Genomic DNA, 21,747 nt, shown 5'->3' on the forward strand with positions numbered 1-21,747 from the left:
ATGTCCCAACAACTGTGTGGGTGAAACCAGACAATCACTGTTTCTCAGATGAACTCACAGAGTAAAATGATAAGACACAAATAACCTATCATCTATGAGCAAACTCTTTTCAGAGTGATCGCTCCATATCTGACCTCTCAGTCCTCATCTTCAAAGGAAACCTGCACAACACCTTCAAAAGAAGAGTCTGGGAGCTTAAATTCATAACTTTGCTGGTCACTTAAAACCAGTTTCCCTGTTCAGATCATGGTTTTTATGGCACATTACAACAATTTCTAAACTACTAATCAGAAGTGCAAGTAGGGTGTTACACTCCAGTATGAAGTACCGGCAACAGATTTTTAGTGGGTATGGGGTACCAGAAAGACTTGGGGAAGCTAGCCCCTCCCCACCAGAGAGGGGTGGAGCTGCACTCTTATCCTTAAAGGAGCAGAATGTGGCTAAGGAGGGCATTCATTCTTTATATGGGTTTAATAGCATAATTCATATGCTAACAAACTTATACAAAGGCTTTGTTTAAGTTTGTTATCATATGTATTGTGCTGTTAAGTTGGTCAGGAGTCCTCAAGAGGGGATGGGTGGGTGGGACTGAAGGTGTATAAACAGTGTTTTTGATTCCTGCTCCAGCCTCTGGCTTATGAACATATGGCCAGAATGATGGGAGCATTCTAACCAAGGGACTGAGGACTTTAAGGTAATCTGGAGCCTTCATATTTCCTTGATCCTTTGTACCATATCCAACTCATAAATCCATCTGCAAAGACTGTTCTAGCCTCACTGATTGCTGATGTCCATTGCAAGAGAGAAAAAGATCAGATGGCTGCTGACTTTCTCACATGAGTCAGCAGCCTTTGATACCTGTGGTATAAGCAACATAGCCGTGCTTGAGTGGTTTTGTTCATTCTTCTCCAAATGTCAAAGCCTGTTCCCATTGAACTCAATAGCAAAACTCCTTTTGATTTCAGTGGGAACAGGATTTGGTCCCGAGAGATCAGAGAATGTGATTTTGATCAAGTGCTTATCTGTCCAGAGACAGTTCTCATGCACGTTCTGCCAGGCCGATTTTGATTGCCCCTCCTGTATGTCATGCTGAGGAAAATAATAAAACAATTTGGGCTGTAGTTCTATCATGCTGCACATGGCACACACCGTTCTGTGCCTCTTTTCCATCAAACCCCGATGGCGCAGCATCTTTGCTGTCCTAGTGCCTGGCAGAGAGCAATACTTAGGCCTTGTCTACACTGCCACTTTACAGCGCTGAAACTTTCTTACTCGGGGTGTGAATCCCCCTCCCCCAAGCTATGCAAGTTTCAGCGCTGTAAAGTGGCAGTGTAGATGCTACTCCCCTCGTGGGGGGTGGGATTTTTTACAGCACTGGGAGAGCAGTAGTGAAGATGTACCCTTAGATAAAGGCAAGCTGGCGGAAGCTTAGTCTGGACATAAGGGAGGCACTGATAGGGTGTTAAGGGAAAGTGGGGTGAATGTCCTTCCTATCCTTCTTTCATTTAAGCAGTTTTCAATTTGGGGCGTTGCTGGATCCTCAATGACACCTGGAAGTACAGGTGGCACCAGGGGCCCAAAGCATCATTTTACAACTGCATCTGCTTAACAGAAGCAAAATGAGGGTGAGGCCATTCTAACAGATGCAGTTGTAAAATTTTAGACCGGTAAGGGGGTTGTCGGAGGGGACGGGGAGAGCATGGGGGCCCCGGGCTGGGGAGGAGTCACATGGAAGGTCATGTGGGCAGTACTGGCAAGAACCATTAGGTCCAGATTCTGATAACCCTATTCATGCTGAGTAGCACCTTGTCCATCAGTGGTTTCATTGACCTCAATAGGACTATTTGAAGAGTAAGGGTATAACAATGTGGCTTTTAGGGAGGGCTGAATTACTGTGGATAGATGTGGCCTGACTCTGCCTACCTTATTTTAACCATGTGCCAGACTGGGATGCCATTTTTCATGCTGACTAGTACCATACTCTCTAATAGTCCTGTTGATTTCACTTAACATATCAGAGTAGCAGAATCTGCCTAGCTATGTCTAGGTGAATGGACTTAGTGAAGCGCACTGCTATACTAGTACTTACTTGATTTAGCAACCAGATTTCGTTTCCAGAATTGTAACCACCCCATCCCCAGCTCTTTCTGCATCTGTTTGACATTTGAATAAAGCTGCCAGACTGCAAACAAGTTTGGAGACAACTTCTCGAGCAAACTCTGCAGCGACACTAAAAATATTTTTGGCTGAGGTATTTTCTAATGCCATATATTAAAAAGTCACTAAAATTTATTGGAGTAGATACTTGCCAAGCTACTTAAGACAGTTGGGAAGATTGTAGTGAACTACATTAGTTGCTGACTTGACAATTTGCTACGCTCACCGCTTGTATATTGAATTCTTGATATTCACGCTGAGAACTGATCTTTCTAGTACCTTTTAACAAAAGACCTGCCAACGGTGCACTGACTTATTAAATGCTGGCAAATGAAAGCTCAGCCTTGTCTACGAGCCCCTGAAAAGCTGCCCACGGTGGCATTCGCCCCTCTAATTGTGACCTTTGTTTAAATTCAAAGTTCCAGCTCTTTTCATCTGACTCCTTCCCTGTGTACCGTGGCCATGAGTTTCAAGGCTTCAGAAGAGCAAGCACCATTTCAATGGAATCGGTTTGTTTCATTGACATTTCTAATTATTAACAGGTTTTGTATGATCGTGGTTGCTGATATTACTGCAGTATCAGTGAAGACGGGGCTAGAATGTACCCTTCCAGTACAGACCGGATTAGGAGTTCCGGGGGGAGTCAAACAACGGATCTTAGGAGCACCCTTACGGAAGGGAAGCTAGCCCTCTGTGCCATGGTGGGTCAGCTCTGTGGGGATCCATGGTCCGTCCTCCTCCAGGCTCCTTTTGGAAAGGCTTGCTCCGCAGGGATACTATCAGGAAGTAATTCCTGTAAATAGAAGAGGGTAGGGGGTGCACCCTGCCTAATTCAGGGCCACCCTGATCCAGAGCTCACAATCAGCTGCTCACTGATGTCGATGAGTCTTTCCATTGACTTCAGTGGGCTTCTGATCAAAGCACATCTTACAACATATACGGGGAATAAGGAGGCACTCCAATTTGCAGGTACACTGCTCCCCTTTTACAGCCAGTGACTTTAGTTCAGGTGAAGAGCAGAAACTAGCCCGCTATGTGAGTCCAAATGAGTATGAGGCTCAATTCTGGTCATTTTATTAATGCAAACAGTCCACTGGGACCACTCACGCAGCTAACAGAATTTGGCCATATAATGTGCAATGTGGGTGTGTCAAGTAACTATGAAAGTATCCGTGTTTGCATTTCCTGGGTGTGTATTGTGTCACTAGTCTGTGTTTAGTGTATACTCCTGCAAAGGAACAGTCGAGAACTGCTACTCTGACTCTGCCCCTACAAACGTGTGGCTTACAAATGAGACAAATCCATAGTTCAATTTTAAATTATTTAAAAAATGAAAAAGTCACAAATTCTCAGGAATGCATACAGGGCCCGGTTTAAAAGCCCCCCGACGTGAAATCAAAGACTTATTGCCCTCTAAACGGCGCTCATTGGGGGAAACTTCTGTTTGTTTACTGTTATTTTTAATCAAAGACAAAAAGTTGCCCACATTTTACTAGCTGGATAAGGCCACCGAATAGGACAATCAAATGTATTCTTACTGCTACTGAAGTCACTCGCAAAACTCATTGATTTTAATAAGCGACGGTTGGAACTGCTATATATATAGCAGGGAGAAATCCTTTGATATATATAATCCAGATCCTTAGCTCGTGTATAACAATTTAATACCTTTGGCGCCCCCACCTCCTAGGGTTCTGCTCTTTAATTGTAGAGAAATGGTATAAATGAATAAGGAAAGAATACAGGAGAACATAAAAGTAGAAAATCATCATCCTATTTATAAAAAGAAAAGGAGGACTTGTGGCACCTTAGCGACTAACCAATTTATTTGAGCATAAGCTTCCGTGAGCTACAGCTCACTTCATCGGATGCATTTCCACTGAATGAAGGGAGCTATGGCTCATGAAAGCTCATGCTCAAATAAATTGGTTAGTCTCTAAGGTGCCACAAGTCCTCCTTTTCTTTTTGCGAATACAGACTAACATGGCTGTTACTCTGCATCCTATTTATAGCAAACAAAACTGAAAGCAAGTCTCTAGTAGCGTTTCAATATCTGACGTTGTATGCCCCTTTTAGGGACTATATCCACACTGATCTTTCCATTCCTTTACTGCTACGATTCCTTAACGCTGGTAAAGGGCTCTGGAGATGTCTAAGTGACGTTTCTGATCCCACAACGATTTCACATTTTTCTCTCTCCTGTGCAAAATGCCCCCCCCCCCCCCCCCCGTTCCTAACGAGAGTAACTAACCGATGCGAGACACGGTTCTGCTTCGCATTCCTGTTGGGCTGCGCTGATGCGTGGAGCGTGGTGAGCGCAGCCTGCCCGCCGGAAAGCATTCCGCGGTCCCGCTCGCCCTTTGGCAGCATGTACACAGACAGCAACGGGAAGCCCTGGCCAGAGTGCCAGCCCCAAAGGACTTCCCACAGAGAGAGAGAGAGAGATCATGGGGCCGCGAGATATGGACAATTTGTTTCAGATTCATTGGTAACGTCTCTGACAAAACAAGCTGCCGGGATCTCCAGCGTTTGGCAATGTAATCTGCTTCAGGCAGTGAGAAGAGAGGGCAGGATCAAAGCATTCTTCCAGTGGAAATTGCACCCGGGGTTGCCGTTTAGCTAGCCTGCCCTAACCTTGCTAATAAATTTTCCGGGAAAGAAAGGGGCGGGGGAGATGAAGGGGGCAGCAGCACCTGCAGCCCTGCCATCTCCCCCACATGTTAAATCAATGCAAAGAAACTCTGCCCTGCTCGCTACAACCCTGGGCAACAACGCGCCAGAGGCAAAGATTTCAAAGAAGCTTTCCCCCCTCGGAGTCCTTAACACTCTTGTAGCTCCCCCCCCCCCCTTGGAGGGCTCTAAACGCAGCCCTTTTACAGACAAGGACCACGGCTGTCAGTAGAAACGATATAAAGTCTAGTCACCTTCCACTGTCCCCCTAGCTAGTCTGCTGTAGCTTGGCTTCCTTTCCCCATCTACTATGCGGGCATTTAGGACTGCCCTGCTTCCCATTTGCTTCTCTCCGATAAAGGTTGCATTGCAGTGATTCTACTCCAGCAGGAAGAGTTGAAAACGCCCAACTCTCTGAGTTGGTTGCATTTTATTTGAACCCCCCCCCCCCGCCACGCAGATCACATTCTACAAACTCCTGCAGACATATTAGGGATGCGACATGAATCGGTGCAAAACGCCACCGTTTACAAATGAAATAAAACATTGGAAGCCTCATGAGAATGTCTTTTATTTTAGAGGCATCCGTTAGATCACATTGTTTTAAACCCATTCAGATAAGGAGGGTTCTCGCCAGAGCAGGAAGGAAAGGTGTGGGAACTTGAGAACGTGTCGCATTAAAACTTACGATTTTATGAAAAGTCACCATCCTTTGTGAGCCTAAAATTCCACGCAGAATAGCGAAAACTGCACCAAAGGTGCCAAGCATCTTGTTTTCAACCTAGCCTTGTTTCTGAGAAACATACACCGTCCCAGCCACGTTGGCTCTGGCTCCAGCTGGGTTAGGAAAGGACTGGCCAGGTACATTTCACTAGTTTTCCCATAGACAGGAGCAAAGAAGCACATGAAGATGAAAGGGTGGGGGAAGCGGTGAACAGCAGTGGTATCTCTCAGGAGCTCCCCCGCCAGCAGATGTCACCTTTCCTGCTCTGCCCACCCATCCCACCCTCCCTCCAACAAGAGGACTGTGTATTGTACAAAGCCACGACTTGCTGTTACAAGGAGCTCTCGTTGTAGAAAAGAAGTCCCCATCTATTCCCCAATAGGCTATTATCGATTACTGATGTTTTGGGGTTTAACCTCATCCGTGCCTTTAGCTGAGGGCATCATGGCCGTCCGGCCCGTGCAACAGAGAAGCAGAGGAGACTCTGGCTTGCCATTTCCCCCCTTTCACCAGAGAAAATGTGTGTGTGGTGGGGAGGGGGGTGTAAACGTGGAGAAGGAGGCAAAAGCTGACAGACCAGTACTCCAGGAAACTACTGATTTATAGGCTGCTGGCCTGCAGGTGTGTGTAGCTAGCCAGACTGATGACTTCTCTGGGGCTGTGACCGTGCTCGTGTTAAGAATCAGCTTAGGAGTCTCGGGTCGGGGTGCTGCATTAAAGACTTGTCCTCTGTATCCCCAGTGATTGAAGCCAGGCTTACTGAGAGAGTGGGATTTCTTCGGCTAGCTTTCTGGCTTTGGGAACGAGCCTAGGAATGACTCCGCGTTCAGCATCCTTTGTTGCTTCATCGCTTTCTTGCAACTTGTTTTTTGCCTAGAAAATTGCTCAGCGTGACCAACCTTCCTGTGTAAAACAATCTGATAAGCAGCCTGTCGTCTGCGTGTCTACCCGAAATAGGTATCAGATATGCTGTACAAATCCTAATAGGTGGCAACATAAATATTCGACTGATTAATTGACTCCGTTTGTCAGTGCAGACCAGGTAACCTATACAACTAGATATGCCTGGAAAATAATAATAAAAACAAAATATTTTTTCTTCTACATTTTTGTAATAGGACTTAATAGATTTTTTTTAATTATATTCTTGCTGTTGCCTGTATGTTACACGTACGGGGTGTGCAATAGATGTGATTAAACATACTACAAATCCCAGGGAATCTATGGAAACCATTAAGCTAAAACATAATATACTGCTACATGACAGATTAACTGGGCAATTGGATGTTCCAGTGAATTAAATATTATCATATTTTAAGAAAACATTTGATTCTATTGCTTTGCTAAACGTCATGTAGAAAAGAATAAGGGACTGACCTTGCATTCCTTATTAGGCAAACTCTCACGGACATCAGTTGGAATAAAGCACATAGGGTCTGGGATACATTGTCACTGTGGACACTAATGTTAAATAGAGAAAGTGTTATACATAGGACCAAATGCGTCTGTGCTCTGTGGCGTTGTGGTGGGGATGCATTTAACCCAGCTGATGAAAAACGAGATGAAAGATCTATCATTCTGTTTTTGCTATTCAAGCTAGCACAAGAGTTCTTTGGCGGAGCTGAGGATGTTTCAATCTGCTTTACAATAAGCCACTTGAATGAAAGGCTGCATAGTTGTACCTCTGTTCACCAGAGTGATCTATGCTATGCTATTGCTGGGTCAGCCATCAGAGATCGGAAGTTGCTCCTTACTGGAGATCTTGTAGGATCATACTTGGGATGAGGAGGATACGCGTTTCAAAGTCTTCTTTTTAAAAGGACGGGGTAATGAGAGCGAGACACCCAGTTATTATGGTGATGAGGACCATATAAGGTCCATAAAATAGATTTGGAATGATGGTTCTGATCCACAAATAGCGTCAGAGAAGCCTGAACGGGTAGAAAGACAGATAATATAGACAAAAAGGAAGAGATTCAGCAAAACTTGAGGTCATTTAGGCTCAGGCTGTGAATGTGTAAACAAAGGACTCTATTATTTACACTACTTCGTGTTTCCCATAGGTAAATCAAATTAGAAAGCAACAACTAAGTATCACGGTTACATTTGTAACGTATGGGGGCGGGCAAGGAGGGAAGCCCGTACATGTCCTGCAAAAACTGAACACAAACAAGAGTGAAGAAGAAGAAAGTTATACAAACATGCTTTAAAATCATGGCTGGGTTTCACAGTTCCCCGCGGATAAAGTAAACACTAGGCGAACTGTTTTGTAATTTACTATTGTGACAAAGAATTTTACTTCGTAATTTGGTATCGGTTTACAAGCAAAGGGGACTTCTGTTTCCTAACCTAACAGGTCCTTTGTCATGCCTGTCCCTTTTAAGAGGGACCCCAAGGGGGAAAGTGAAATTCCTTGGGTATTTGCCTTTTAGTCATGCTTATAAGTCAAACAGTAGCCCGCGTCTCTTTTGGGATGAATAATATCAGCCATCAGGAGATGCACTTTCCCCCCAGTCTCCCTCTTTACATAACACTCAAAGGTGCTGCGGGTCAAAGAGGACAAATGTTCTTGAAGCTCGGCGCGTTTGATGTTCTGGGGCGGTGGAAGAGCTCCTGACACCTCCTGCACTAGCCAAAGAGGTTGGGTGAGCTGGGAATGTTCCGCAAAGCTAATATTGACAGAACCGCCCAGGAGAGTTCATTGAATTGCACGGAAGGGAGCAGGGGTTCTGGCGACACAATCCGGGCCTAGGTTTTGGGAATCAGGCTCAGGGTGGCCCACAACATTTTGGCACCAGAGGTGGGGAGCTCAAATGACATCCCCATGCCCCCTCGCTTGGGCCAAAACTTTGAAAGGTCTCAGTTCTGCCTTCTTCCTGTTCTACCCCTCTCCTGGTACTGCTCTGCTACCTACCCCAATAAAGGAGAACTAACAACTTAAAATGCCTTGTTCAAAAATTTTAAGTAACACTTAACTTCAAATGCCTGAACAGCAAATGTAACTTTTCTTGTCTGCATAGTAAACACTGGCATTTTTATCTGTTTGAATAATCAAAGTGGTGCTTTCCAAGTGCCTTCTTGGCTGCAAAGATTTGAACTGCTTCCTGAAGGTCCACAGTCTGGGCCACTACTGAGATGCTCTACTGAGATGGTTGCAAGGCTGACCAACCTCTCCTGTGTCATTGTTGAGCATAGATGTGTTTTTATTAAGGTGAGCTTGGAGAAGCCGCGTTCTCCACTGGCAACTGTTACAGGAAGTGTTAGAAGTATGTGAAGAGCAACAAAAGCATTCGGAAAGAGGGTGGTCATCTTATTTGTGCACATGTATTCCAGAACAGCCTTTGGAGTTGATCCTGCTGAAATGTTTCTTGAAAGGGCTTTCAGTTCATCCCCTACATCACTCGCATCACTCAATATCGCTCAATATTGCACATGTGTCAGCACTGTCTCTAATGCCCGGCATTGCTGGTGTGGGTCTTCTTCAGGTGAGGAGTTTGGGAATATCACACAACATCCCAAATATACTGCTGCGTGAAACGTTCTTCAACTGACTGTGCTGCAGAATCTAGCACCTGGTTAAAGAATCCGACTTTGAATTGTTGTTTGGGGTCTCTTATGGGATTATCCCATATCTCGTAATCAAAATGTCGTCTTCTTCAGTGACTCTTGTATTCTTGAATGGGTGGGAAAATAGCTTCAGTGTGAAGTTCCTCTGCTAACTTCTGTGCACTCTTCAGAACGTTTTGAAATCCCTCATCTGACCGGTAAGCCTGTAGGTATGACTTTGCTTTGTCCAGTTGTTCCATTGCTCCAGATATATCAAGGTCAACACCTTGGAGTCTCTTGCTTACAACATTTATTTCAAACAGTATGTCATGCCACAACACTAAGCCACACAGAAATGTGAAGTTATGTATGTTTCTGGTAATTCCATTTCCCTCTGCCACTGTTCTCCCATGAACAGTTCCTGTCATAGCATTATCCTCCATAATGGCAACTATGGCATCATCTATCTTCCCAATTTGATGTTTGATAGGCTTTATCACCTCCACTCGACTTTCCCATTGTGTGGCACTCAGTGGTTTGTTTCAGTGTCAGAGAGGATATTCCCAGATGTTGCTTCAAAATTTGCCATCGGTCAATTGATGCAGAGAAAAATACATAGATGCTTTGAGTTACATTAAAAAATCCAGCAGCCTCACTAGAAGTGGATGCTGCATCACTGACCACCAAGTTCAGTGAATGAGAACTGCATGGGACAAAAAAAGTTAGAGGGTTTAATTCTCGGATCCATGTCTGCACTCCTCTGTTCTTTCCTCTCATGTTGGCACCATTATCGTAGCCCTGACCTCTCATGTCAGCTATCGCAATTCCCTTATCTTCCAGCTTTTTAAGAAGCACCTTTGTCATACCAGCTCCTGTAGTATCATCAATGTCAATAAATTCTAGAAAATGCTCTCTGACAGTCACCATGGCAGGGACATTTTCACTAGGTTCTGTTGTTGTTACAAAACTCACCATTAAAGTCATTTGTTCCGTATGGCTGATGTCAGGTGTGCAGTCCAGAATAAGAGAGTAATATCTTGCTGACTTCAGATCTGCCACAATCTTCTCTTTGACTTTTGTTGCCAGTAACCATATGATCTCATTTTGAATTGTTTTTCCAAGGTAGTGGTGTGTGTACATTTCTTGGGTGATGACTCTTCTTAGACTCCTGGAGCACAGCATCAAACTCAGCCATCAGCTCCACAATTTTAAGGACATTTCCATTGTTTGGCACATACAGCTGATCTGAAGTGCCACGCAGTGCTAGGTTTTGGGTCAAGCATTCTCACAATGGCAATGAGCCTTTTCAGAACATTTTGCCAGTAAAGAGGCTCTGATGCAATCTTCTCTTGATGCTGATCATCTATGGTGGCCTTTAACCTTAGTCTCATCTCAAGCTCTTTCCACCTATGGAATGCTCTCTGGTGATTTGCTGCCTTCTCATGGCATGCCAGATTTCTAGCCAGATTTTTCCCGTCCTTTGTTCCTGTAGAACCCAATGTGGCTGGAACATTAGACTGGAAGAGTTTTCAACAAAACAGTGTACAGCATTCTGGGTTTTTGAGTACATAAGCTATGGCCTCTCACCATTGGGGATTTCACATCAGTAATGTGTTGGATGGAAACTTCTGTTTTCATTGTCTATGGGGAACATGAAGTTTTTCACTTGCTGTGGCCCATGCAGTACAAGGAAGTCCCTCAGGCTACTGCTCAAGTGGGTCCGCAGTTCTGGATCATCTAGACTTAAGGAACTAAACTCTCCTGGAGATGCTAGAGAGGTACATAAGAGGATCCTCCTCCTCTCTCTCCCTGCAGCTCCTGCTGCTTTCTATTATTCCCTCTCACCTTTTCTCCTGCCTGCCTGTTATGTCTCTTGTGCCCTCCTTCCTCCAGCACAGCACTTCACCATCTCTGTGCATCTAGAGCAGAGAGAATACATATGCACCAGCAACAGACACAATTTTCTACACTCTGGGCCCTAGTGGTGCTCCCCCCCCCCCCCCCCACTGTCTGGCACCTGAGGTGGCCACCTCAGTTCGCCTCATGGTAAGGTCAGCCCTGATTAGAGCAAGTCCAATTTAAAAGCCAGGCGATCAATCCTTCCAAACCTTGCAGTCCTTACTGAACAAAAATCACCACTGACACCAGCTTTGACACTAGGGGAATCCCGCCCCTGCATGTTTGCAAAGCTCTCAGAAGTGACTATCAATATAAATGAATTGACATACCAAACTCCAGTCGATAGCCAAGTAATTTCTCCAAACCTAAACACATGCAGGGAAGAAAATGTGTGTGTGTGTGTGTGTGTCTTATAAATAACTTGTGGGTTGGGAAAAGTGAGAGAGGCTCATTTCAGATGAATCACTTAAATCAACTACACAAACAAATCGCCCTCCCCCCCATCCATCCATAGCGTCAGAAGCTAACTGCCCAGGGGATTCATACGCTCTATTTAGGAAGGGTCTACATGGAACAAAGATCTTGGTGCCGAGAAATGCTGAGTTAGGGTGCTGGGTGGGAGAAGGATTTGGTTTGTATATAGAGAGAAATAGCAAAAGTCTGAAAGAACTTAGACCTCACGGGGGAAAGGGAAACCCTGGCCCCATCGAAATCAATGGGATTTTTGTTATTGACTTCAGTGGGGCCAGGCTTTCACTCATGGATTTTCCCTAAATGGAGGTAGAAACCTCAGGGGCTGGCTGATGAAAGTCAATGGCATTTATTTCCTTCCAGCCGCAATCAGATGAGCAAAGGCAATGGTTCTTTCAATATAAGACACAGGAGAAAACTGCAGCATTCAGGCCAGTAACAGCTTGCCCCCTCTCACGACGTTCTGTTTCGCGGTCCAATAACCAGACACCGCAGCTACATCCCGGGAAACCAGAGCTACGCCCTGAGGAATAAGCTTTAGAAACGACTCCCCCATAGATACTGATGGGGCTTGTTCTGGAGACCGATCCATTCCGTCCGGGTTTGTTTTAACTCCGGATGAGAAAAGGGAGCAGCGGGCAGGGCCGACTCTAGGTTTTTTGTGACCCCAAGCAAAAAATTGCGCAACTGCGGGAGCAAAAAAAAAAAAAAAAAAAAAAAGGGGGGGGGGTGGCCGGAAGGCCGCCCCTGGAATTGTGCCACCCCAAATACCTGCTTGCTTTGCCGGCGCCTGGAGCCGCTGCTGGCAGCGGGAATGTGAGGAAGAGGGTCTTTGCCTTTGATCTAAAAAGAAAAGGTGGGCCTGGTAGCCAAAGGGACTTTTGGTCACGGGGCAGGATCGGGTCCCTTGCGGGAAAACAGGCTTCCTGCCCAATGGTTTAAGGAGGCAGCAGTAGCCAGAGATGGCCCCGCTCAATTTGCGGCTCAGGTGTAACTGGAAAGGGGATTGACACGGCCATGCTGATTTCAGCAGCTGAGGCAGATTCCCTCGGGTGAGGAGTTTACAGTACACAGAGTCCTACCGCCGAGAACTGTTTTCACTGTAGATAACAATTATTTAAAGTCAATCCCATTCAGGGAACACTCACTTTTAATTTGTTTATTTTGCGTTTATAGAATAACCTCCTTCCCCCCTCCCTCCCCTCTCAAGTCCGCTGGCTTCTGCTGACAGATTTCTATGCTTTGCTCGCTGAAACGTATACAAAACTCACCGTGGGATCGCTTCTAAATATTTGAAAGGACCAACGATCGCCCTTTATAATCATCTGGTGCATGTGCCTCTAACCTGCACACAACTGTAACAAGACAATACAAACAGGTATTATTTTTTAAAAAAAGGCAACGTATAGAAAATGTAAGCGTTCAGACCCAAACAAAAGCCCTCATGAGATCACCCCGCGACATTTAAAGGGCCCCCCACTTGTTAAAATAAAAGCTTATTTAAAGCAATCCTTCACTTGTAGTTCCCGCCTCAGCTGTTGTTGATACTTCCCCCTTCAATATTTGTGTCCATCCCTTCCAAGATGGGAAGACATGAGCGTACGGAGAAGCAATGGTTTTTCTCCAGGCGCAGATGGACAGTTGCTCCCCTAAAGAGGGCTAAAGGTGATGAAGATGTTCTCTGTCCCTCCACGAGGCTAGAGCCCGGCGGACAGAGGAACCGCTACCCAGCTGAGTGTGAACGTTCCAGACACAGACTCTCCAAACACATTTCACAATCTAAACAATCACCCATACATCATAAGAAGAGATGCAAAAATCTAAGAAAAAACCGGATCGACATGACTCACTAAGGTTTGAAAGCCCGACTTAGTAAGGCCAAGTTTCTGATCTATCTAATGCAGATGTTGCCTATATACGCGCCGTTGGTACATATACTGATGACAGGATACGCCTGTATGTTTATATTAGATAAGAAAACATATTACCTACACACACCATGCAAAGAGGAATATTTATCAGAGTATTTATGTCACAAGCAGTTTCTCTGCGAATATTTTCATCTATATCATTCTTTTCGATCAGCGCATTGTTGGAGAGTTTGATTCCATACGATTGTTTTCCTGGTCACATGGTGGATAAAGTTAACTTCTGGATAAAATTGCTAGTTCTGAGGATAGCCTGACATCCAAGATAATCAATACTTCTATGTTTTTACCTTCCCTCGGCTCCAACTTTTATCTTGAGAAGCAAGGACACTTTAAAATATTTCTGGCACAACCGAAACTTTCAAATAATCATTTAATCATTAAGTTTTGAACGAAACAAAGCTGTCTGCCCTCTCCTCCTGAAAAGTAGCATCAGAAATGAAGCAACAATAGAAAATTACTCTGGACGATGATATTTGTCGGGGAATATTATTGTTGTGACAATTAAGTGAAGAAAACGTTCAAAATAAATGCACAGTATAACTACCCTTATTTCTAAATTGCACAGCATAATAAAACACGATTCTGTTTTATTTTCTGCTTTTAAAGGCCATTACCAATCGTACTGAATGCAGCTAAAAAACCCTAACCCCATAAGGAAAATGTGATATTAGTTTGGATATTTTAAATTGGGTTTGATCTTGATGACCGCACTGCCTATAACGAGACAATCTCACTTCCCGGCGCCTTTTATTTATTATTTGTAATCATAATGCTGGCTATGATTTTCCTCTCTTTTGACCTCATGAAAAATTCCCCTTTACCCATGTGTTTACAATACAGGGGGTACGCCTAGTGTTTGCAGGTCTGAAGGATAAACAGCGGCTTTCACACACCTCCCGGCTTGCGGAGGCTGGACACGTTATAATCACACAGGCGGACAGACACATCCAGGGGCGGAGATTGGAGAGAAGAGGGAGGGAATCGACGGCCCGTAGTGCCAATCAGAACTCTCTCCGCCCTACAACCCACCAATCAGCTGTCCGGGCGCCCCAGAGCTGGAGCGGATAATACAGTGGGGCGAGTCGGGCTGGGCACCGCACGGAGGGGAGCAGAGAGGCGGGTGCTGGCGCTGTGCTGTTAAGGCCTGGGGTGCTGAAGACAAATGCACCCCAAGCCTCCCTTGCATAGCTCTCTCCCTCGAGCCTGATAAACCACCACAGCATCTCAGCCCCGCCAGCCCCTGGCTTCGGCCCCCGCAGCTCGCCCATCGCTGGCAGGCGCTGCCGTGTCCCTCCCTGGCCCGTCCCAGCCTGCAGAAGTGACTGCCCCGCACCGAGCCGCGATGTGTCGGGGCTGCTGAGGAGCTGCGGTCCCCGCCACCCCCGGGCTCTGTGCTGCCCCGGGTTCGGTCTGCGCCCAGCCACTCCCGCGGGGCTGGATGCGGGCTGCGTCTGCGGCCGGCCTCGGGCTCTGAACTTCGGTAAGTGCAAAACCCGGGGGTTGGAGATGTGCGGGCTGGGCTGGGCAGAGGCGAAGGAACCTGCCTACAGTGCAATCTCTGCCGCGATGAAACTAACCCGCCCCCGCCCGCGGATGGCCCCTAGCACTCTGTGAAGGGGCTGGGGCGTCTGCGTTCCCTGGCGGAGCGTGTGCTTTCCACATTAAGAAGTCATTTAACCGCCAGGTTTCCCCATAGATTTGTTCTAACCCTCATACACCAGAGGGAGGAAACCAGAAAAACTCTTCCGACCTTGCAACCCGCTGGCTGCTGCCAGCCCGACCGCCCGTGCTGCGCTTGGCCCACCGGAATGAGGAGTCTTGGAAACGAGCCCCTAGACCCCTTCCTTCTGCCCTTCCACGCCGATCCTGCGTTCGTTGGGCGAGCAAAATTCCCAGGGAGGTTATCGGGAGTTTCGGATGTTCAAGGAATGCAGGTTCGGGCTCTGAACCTACAGCTTCGCCAAACATAAGGGTACAGGCCCAAACCCATAGATAGCGAAAGGGGAAAGCCGGGAAGTAATGCGCGTCGCGCTGAGACTTCCAAACCTGCAGCTCGCAATAGACAATAATGCCGTGAGGCGGGCCTGTTTGCAGCGGGACTGAAGTGACATCCCTGTGACCCCAGGCGGTGGTGTGTGTGGGTAACCCCGGCAAGGCAGCGCTGGGCGGTGTGCGTGACCCGGGAGAAATCTGACATAAGGACTTGGTGCCGAGTGTGTAGCGATGTGTGATCGATTAGACACGCGTGCAGAAAGGCCGTGCGTGTGGCTCTCGGGCAGCGATGTGACCTGCGTGCAGGAAGGCCTGCTGTCGGCACAGACCCTTGCACGACCCCGTCCCAGGGCCAGCCCCACACACGATGCGCGTGTCGGGTGGGTGTGCGGGGCCAGCCCTGGGACGGGGTGCAGGGCGGGACCCCCGGGCGTGGGGCAGGGCCTGTGCCGGACTCCGTGCGGGGGATGTAATCAGCGGGCCGTGCCCGCCGGGCCCTGCTTGCGGCGGACCCGGAGCCTGCTAAGGGCAGCGCGTGGCGGGGTTTGTGTTTTGCAGCGCGGAGCGGCAGATCCGGGCGGTGCCATGGCCGAGGGGCAGGCCGCCTCCGGGGCCGACTGGGAGATCGACGTGGAGAGCCTGGAGCTGGACGAGGGCGAGGAGCGGCTCGGGGCCTGCCTGCTGCAGGGCGGCGGCCCGGGGGAGCAGGAGGACGAGGACGAGGAGGAGGAGGAGGAGGAGGAGGAGGACGGGGAAGAGGAAGGGGCGGCCCCGCCGGCCCCTAGCCAGCCCAAGCAGCAGCAGGCGGAGCGGGGCAGCGGAGGGGAGCAGAGGAAGCTGAGCCGGACCCCCAAGTGCGCCCGCTGCCGCAACCACGGCGTGGTGTCCTGCCTGAAGGGCCACAAGCGCTTCTGCCGCTGGCGGGACTGTCAGTGCGCGAACTGCCTGCTGGTGGTGGAGAGGCAGCGGGTCATGGCCGCCCAGGTGGCGCTCCGGAGGCAGCAGGCCACTGAGGTGAGGAGGGGGGCGAGGGGGCAGCGCCCACCACCCCTGCGCGAACAGGCGACCCCGCCTGCAGGGGCGCCGCGGTGTGGGGGCCGCCCCCCCCTTCCTAGCAGCGCTCCGGGGGAGCAGGCCATGTGGAGAGGTCTCCAAAAAATCGCAGCCGTTTCCAATGATTAATACAGATTTGCTCTGCCATCTGTGCAATTGACTAGTCAACACCAAAGAAGGTAGATGGTGGCATCTGTTTTATCCTGACTGGGACGCAGGCATCATCTTGACTCCGCTGAAAAGGAGCAGGGAGATTTTTTCCCCCCAGAGCCTACATGGGGAGGTAGTTGGTCATTTCCCCAGGCGGTTAAGTGCAGTGAGATTTACAGATGTGGTACTTAGTGAACCTGGGTAAAGAAGTGAATGGGATGAGAGATCCCAGGCGGTGGAGGCTGTCCGCCGCGGGAGAGGGGCTCACTCCTTTCAAAAGGAAGAAATTAATCACTTGTAGCAGAAAAAAACCCCTAGATTCGAGGCGGTACTCCAACAGGTATTCACGCAGGATGGCAGAGATCCTAGCAGAGTCTCCTCTCCTGGGAAGTGACAGCTATCCACAAACTATAGCAAAGGGCTCCCTAGTTTTGGAAAGAGACAGCGTGTTATTTGCCCCAGCCCTGTACTTCTGTAACGAAGCACGGAGAGTAACTCTGGGATTTGAATCATTCATGAAGATGTGACTAACCTTTGGATGTGACGAACCACCGCGCATCGAGATTTTCAGAAACTAGCTTGCAAGATGCTTTGCTAGAGGCTGAGTGCTTAGACGTGGCTGGGGGAAACTAGCAAAACTGTCAAGAAAAAAACCCAACCCTGTTCGGTAGTTCGCAGCGTCACTGAAGGAATGATTTGTATGTTATTATTAATAGTTATTTTAAGGGGTGGTGCCAGTGAGCAATTATTAAAATTTGATCTAGCACATTGTCACTACCATGTTTCAAGATGCAAATTCCAGGGACTCGTTTTGTAATATATGGCGTAGTTTTAAGGGGCAGTGTAATTCAGCATCTTCACCGCGTTGCCGAGGAGAAGCTGGAAGTAAATGTGCTCTCTCAATAAATTCGTTACATTTATGGGCTCGTTGCTAATCAAGACCTCCTATAAGAAAATCAATGTGCGCAAATATTCCAGAATTGCTATTCCCCATCTTTACCACGCTCTCTGATCTACACCTTCCTTTCCCTCCAGAGTATTTCCTCAGGGTTTTGGAACGGTTGGTTTTCAGTAATCATTTTTCATTTAAAACGGGGCGTTTTATTTCTTAGTATTAAGCGATCGGCTGGTCTGACTGTGATGCAGAGCTGTGAGCCGTTCCGATTTTCACTCGGATCTAACCTTCTCTTTTGAGTGCCGGTGCTCTGTTATGTCTACTCAAACTCTCGGGCTCTGATCACAGAAATAGGTTTAGATGCTGCTTAAAAAATATCACCCTTGCTTCTCTTTCCTATTGACATTCGCTCACCCCGGCCGTTTTGCGTCACTTTCTGTTTTGTTTATCCGCACTTAAGGCAGATTCTGTATAACAATAAAATCCGATCCCTCCTTTTGCAAGCCGGAGAGTGACATTTTGATTCTTTTGAATCCGTTCTTTTAAAACGAGCAGAGCGGAAAATAAAATTTCCTTAAGGATGGAAACGCCCATTGTCCTGTTTATTGACCGTTTTCTTCTCTTTTCTCTTGCTAGGATAAGAAGGGGCTAACAGGGAAACAGGCTAATTTTGAGCGCAAAACAGTCTACCAGAGGCCTGTCAGGACGCCCAGCTTGCTGGCCAAAAGCATTTTGGAAGGTAAAAACTCCCATGCATTCTGACCTTTATGAGCAACAGACATCTGAACTGTAGGAGCTGCTGAAACACCTACTCAGATTTCCATGTGCTATTTTGGAAAACAAACAAACAAACAAACAGAAAACAAAGTGTCTTGCATAATGCTAAAAAATCTAAAGTAAAACAAAAAAATACAAAAGTATTTGATGGCTCCCTACTACAGAAGATCTCAGGATTTACACTGTCTGTGCAAATTAAAAGCTTAAGGAATTCTCTCTGTTTTAGAAAAGTTTCTCATTACAGAATTAAGAAAAAAGGCTAAATATCATGCAACAGATTAGAAAAATAAACACTAATTCTACTAATTATTTACTAATATTATTTTAAGGGAACATGATTATATTGAAGACATTTTTCTTACTCTGCAGTACATGTGGAGTGCATATACACCAGTAAGCATGATGTACTGTTGCCTCAAATCTCTGCACATCAAGAATATATTTTAAAATTTTAGACTCTAGCAAATAATTGTTTTAGAACATAAAATAGTTCCCCTCCCTTTCAAATGAGATCTCCCAGTACATTTTCTTGTATGTTTGTTTATTTGTATTTTTGGTTAGGGTGGAGATGCAGGAAATATGATCAGGCTGCTTGTTATGAAACAAAATTGCACCAAAGTATTCTAGAAACAACAAATTGAAATGTAGGATAATTTTTAGTGTAAAAATGAATGTACGTAAATAACTACCTGGCAATGATTGACAGTGCAGAAGATTTTATTGTTTCATTTTATTTGTAAATGAATGCAATGAACTTGACCTTTTGTAAATATAAAACGTAATGGATTTTTCAAACAAATTTGATATACATTATTTTGTGCTGCCAGAAAAATATTATTTATAGTACAATACCATTTTAAGGTAAATATTTATTAAATAAATAAATGTTTTAAAGGGCTAATTCTTGCTTTTTTCAGTATCCTATAACTTATACCCAAAATTGTTTATATGGCCATTTTGGTTACTTTTCAAGTGATTAGAAATTAGAAAAAAGACATGAAAATGATGAAGTCCAGTTCTTTTAAGCGATATCTTCTCTTTACCTGCATAAGTTAGAAAGAAAGTTTGGCCAGATACTTAAGTGATTTTGGCCAGATAAGAAAACTCTTTCCAGGTTACTTTCTTCTGCAATTCATTCTTTAAAAAAGAATCTCTTCCACATTCTTTTCCCTAAGCTATCTTAACTTTCTTTTTCTTTTCTCCTAGCTCTCCTTGGATTTTTCTACCATCTGTAACAATGTGTTACAGATAATGATTCATCTTTAGAAAATAGAAATGGCATCAGCTATAGGTATAGATATCTTCTTTGGCAATGGGGAAACCAGTGTGAGATGAATGGGAGTGAAAAGGGGCTAAATCTTGTTCTCCTTACTCATGTAAGTAGTTCCATTAACTTCAATGGGATTACTTGTCTGGGTACAGCAAACAGGATTGGGCCCGGTATATTATATTAAGTGAATCTAATTCGTGTGGTCTCCTAATTGAAAATATTGCAATTTTAAGTAATTTGTATTCTTTTCTTAGTTTCGAGAAAGTAAAATAATCTAAATAATTTAAATTTTCACTTTTTAAAAAGCAATTTTAAATGGATGAATGAAATTCCAGCAGAACAAGTAACATAGAGGAGTAAATCCCTGCTCACTTTGAGCCCAATCTGACTGCTGTTGAGTTCAGTAGGAGTTGGATCGGGCCCTTTGTGTAAGTAATCCTGTTGTCTTCACCAGAACTACTTACCTGAGTAAGATGAGCTGGATTTGGCTCTATATATGCTGGAAGCATCTATATAATACACGGGCTTGGCTGTGCAACGTGCTGAGCACTTCCAGCAAGGTGACTTACTTGGGAGTTGAGGGCATTCAGGATTTTCCAGGAAGTGCTTAGGTCCTTGCAGGATTGAGCGCCACATTAGCATTCCTGTCCTTTTACAAACACTGCAGGTAGGTGATCCTATTTTAGTTACTTTAATTTATTCATATCCATACCTTGTTGTTTTAGGTTATCGCCCCATGCCAGCAGATCCTTACCTGGGAGGGAATTCACCTTTACCACCCCCTGTAAGTGACAGGATGAGGAAAAGACGGGCCTTTGCTGATAAAGAGCTGGAGAACATTATGTTAGAGAGAGAGTATAAAGAAAGGGAGATGATGGAAGCCACTCAAGCTGCTGCCCTTTTCCTGCCTAACCATATGGTGCATGGAACTGAATACAATTCCTACAAAACTGCCTTTAACCCTACCCAGGTTGAAGCTCCTAGCAAGGAGTTTTGCAACTTCTTACCAACCTGCCTTGACCTAACCATGCAGTATTCAGGATCTGGGAATATGGAACTGATTTCTTCAAATGTCAGTGTAGCCACTACCTACAGGCAATATCCCTTGTCCTCCAGATTATTGGTATGGCCAAAGCGTGGCCCCATTAGTGATGCTTTTCTCTACCAGCAATGCCTACTGAATGCTACTGCAGTCCAAGCTCTCAAACCTGGGGCAGCCTGGGACTCCAAGACTTCACAAAGCCAGGATTGTGTAAATTCAGAGCAGGAGATGATGTCACCAAAAACTGAAAATTCACTTGTGCTTTCTCATGCTCGAGAAATTCAGCATGTCCCTCAGGAGGCCCGTGAGAGGTCTGCTTTCTCTCCTCCTAAAAGGACTTTTCCACAGATTTCTGAGAAGGATTCTCTGGCTTCTCAAGAACACATCTTAAGCAAGATCAGCAAAGAAAATACCAAGCATCCTCACACACTCAAGTATAATCCGTTCCACTCATTTTTACAGCAAACATTTCATGACAAATCGGGGCCTGAGTTAAAAACATCGTTTGTAAAAGAGAGCTTTGAAGAGACATCTAAGAAGTACAGAGAGTGCTCCATCAAAGAGAACCAGAAGTACAAATTTACAATAGACAGATACTCAAAAGACTTTTTTGGGGCCAAACAAGCTGCAACAAAACTCTCAGCAAATGAGCCTCTATCATTCTCTGTTGAATCAATCCTTAAACGACCCTCTTCTGCAGTCACTAATGTCTCGCAGTAACTGCATCTTCAATGTCAAGTTTAAATGTTTGCCATCTGCAAAGTTGCTGCCACCTGCCTTTTCTCTCCAAAGATTTGTACAAAGGAATTTGTTATGTAAATGGTGATTTTAAAAAAAAACTGTGTACATAAATATGCATGTTTTCTCTCATGAAAATAAATATTTAAATTTTAAAAATGAAAACGGTGCATGTGCAGACTGTAAAGTGTAGGCTTTATACAGCACTTCAAACGTTACAATAAAATGAGATGACTTATGAACATCCCTGTTCTTTGTCATGCCAAGAGGACATTATCACTTCTGCATTATGTCTCTCTCCCTCCACAGAATGGGTATCCACCCACTTGCAGAACATGCGTATGCTATTGTTCGCTATTATAGAAAGGGTAATTATTTGCTATGCTGCAGTAACTCATCTCTGATTTGTATCCATACTAGCTCGCAGAACAG

At 45.7% G+C, this 21,747-nt stretch overlaps 1 protein-coding gene across 5 annotated transcripts; it reads left to right on the forward strand.

Annotated features, from left to right (window-relative positions):
• The first annotated feature begins 14,505 nt into the window (after window positions 1–14,505).
• DMRT2 (doublesex and mab-3 related transcription factor 2) lies at window positions 14,506–21,415 on the forward strand. Of its 5 annotated transcripts, XM_073346249.2 has the most exons (5): window positions 14,506–14,878; window positions 15,095–15,332; window positions 15,949–16,404; window positions 18,125–18,227; window positions 20,261–21,415. In XM_073346249.2, exons 2-5 carry the CDS (start codon window positions 15,207–15,209, stop codon window positions 21,295–21,297), a joined length of 1,722 nt encoding a protein of 573 aa, XP_073202350.2. In that variant the 5' UTR covers window positions 14,506–14,878; window positions 15,095–15,206; the 3' UTR covers window positions 21,298–21,415. The 5 variants fall into 5 exon arrangements, with proteins under 5 accessions (XP_073202350.2, XP_073202352.2, XP_078708799.1 ...); XM_073346251.2 differs by lacking the exon at window positions 15,095–15,332; XM_078852673.1 differs by lacking the exon at window positions 14,506–14,878 and having other exon boundaries at window positions 14,942–15,332.
• Window positions 21,416–21,747: the final 332 nt, after the last annotated feature.

Source organism: Lepidochelys kempii, chromosome 5 (assembly GCF_965140285.1).
Source record: "Lepidochelys kempii isolate rLepKem1 chromosome 5, rLepKem1.hap1, whole genome shotgun sequence".
In the NCBI taxonomy this organism is placed as follows: Eukaryota; Metazoa; Chordata; order Testudines; family Cheloniidae; genus Lepidochelys; species Lepidochelys kempii.

Bases quoted from the DNA above. Each gene is read 5' to 3' on its own strand.
- DMRT2 (XM_073346248.2), top strand. From the start codon at position 15,622: ATGTGTGATCGATTAGACACGCGTGCAGAAAGGCCGTGCGTGTGGCTC. The intron at 16,405-18,124 runs GTGAGGAGGGGG...TTCTCTTGCTAG, and splicing joins GGAGGCAGCAGGCCACTGAG to GATAAGAAGGGGCTAACAGG. The intron at 18,228-20,260 runs GTAAAAACTCCC...TTGTTGTTTTAG, and splicing joins GGCCAAAAGCATTTTGGAAG to GTTATCGCCCCATGCCAGCA.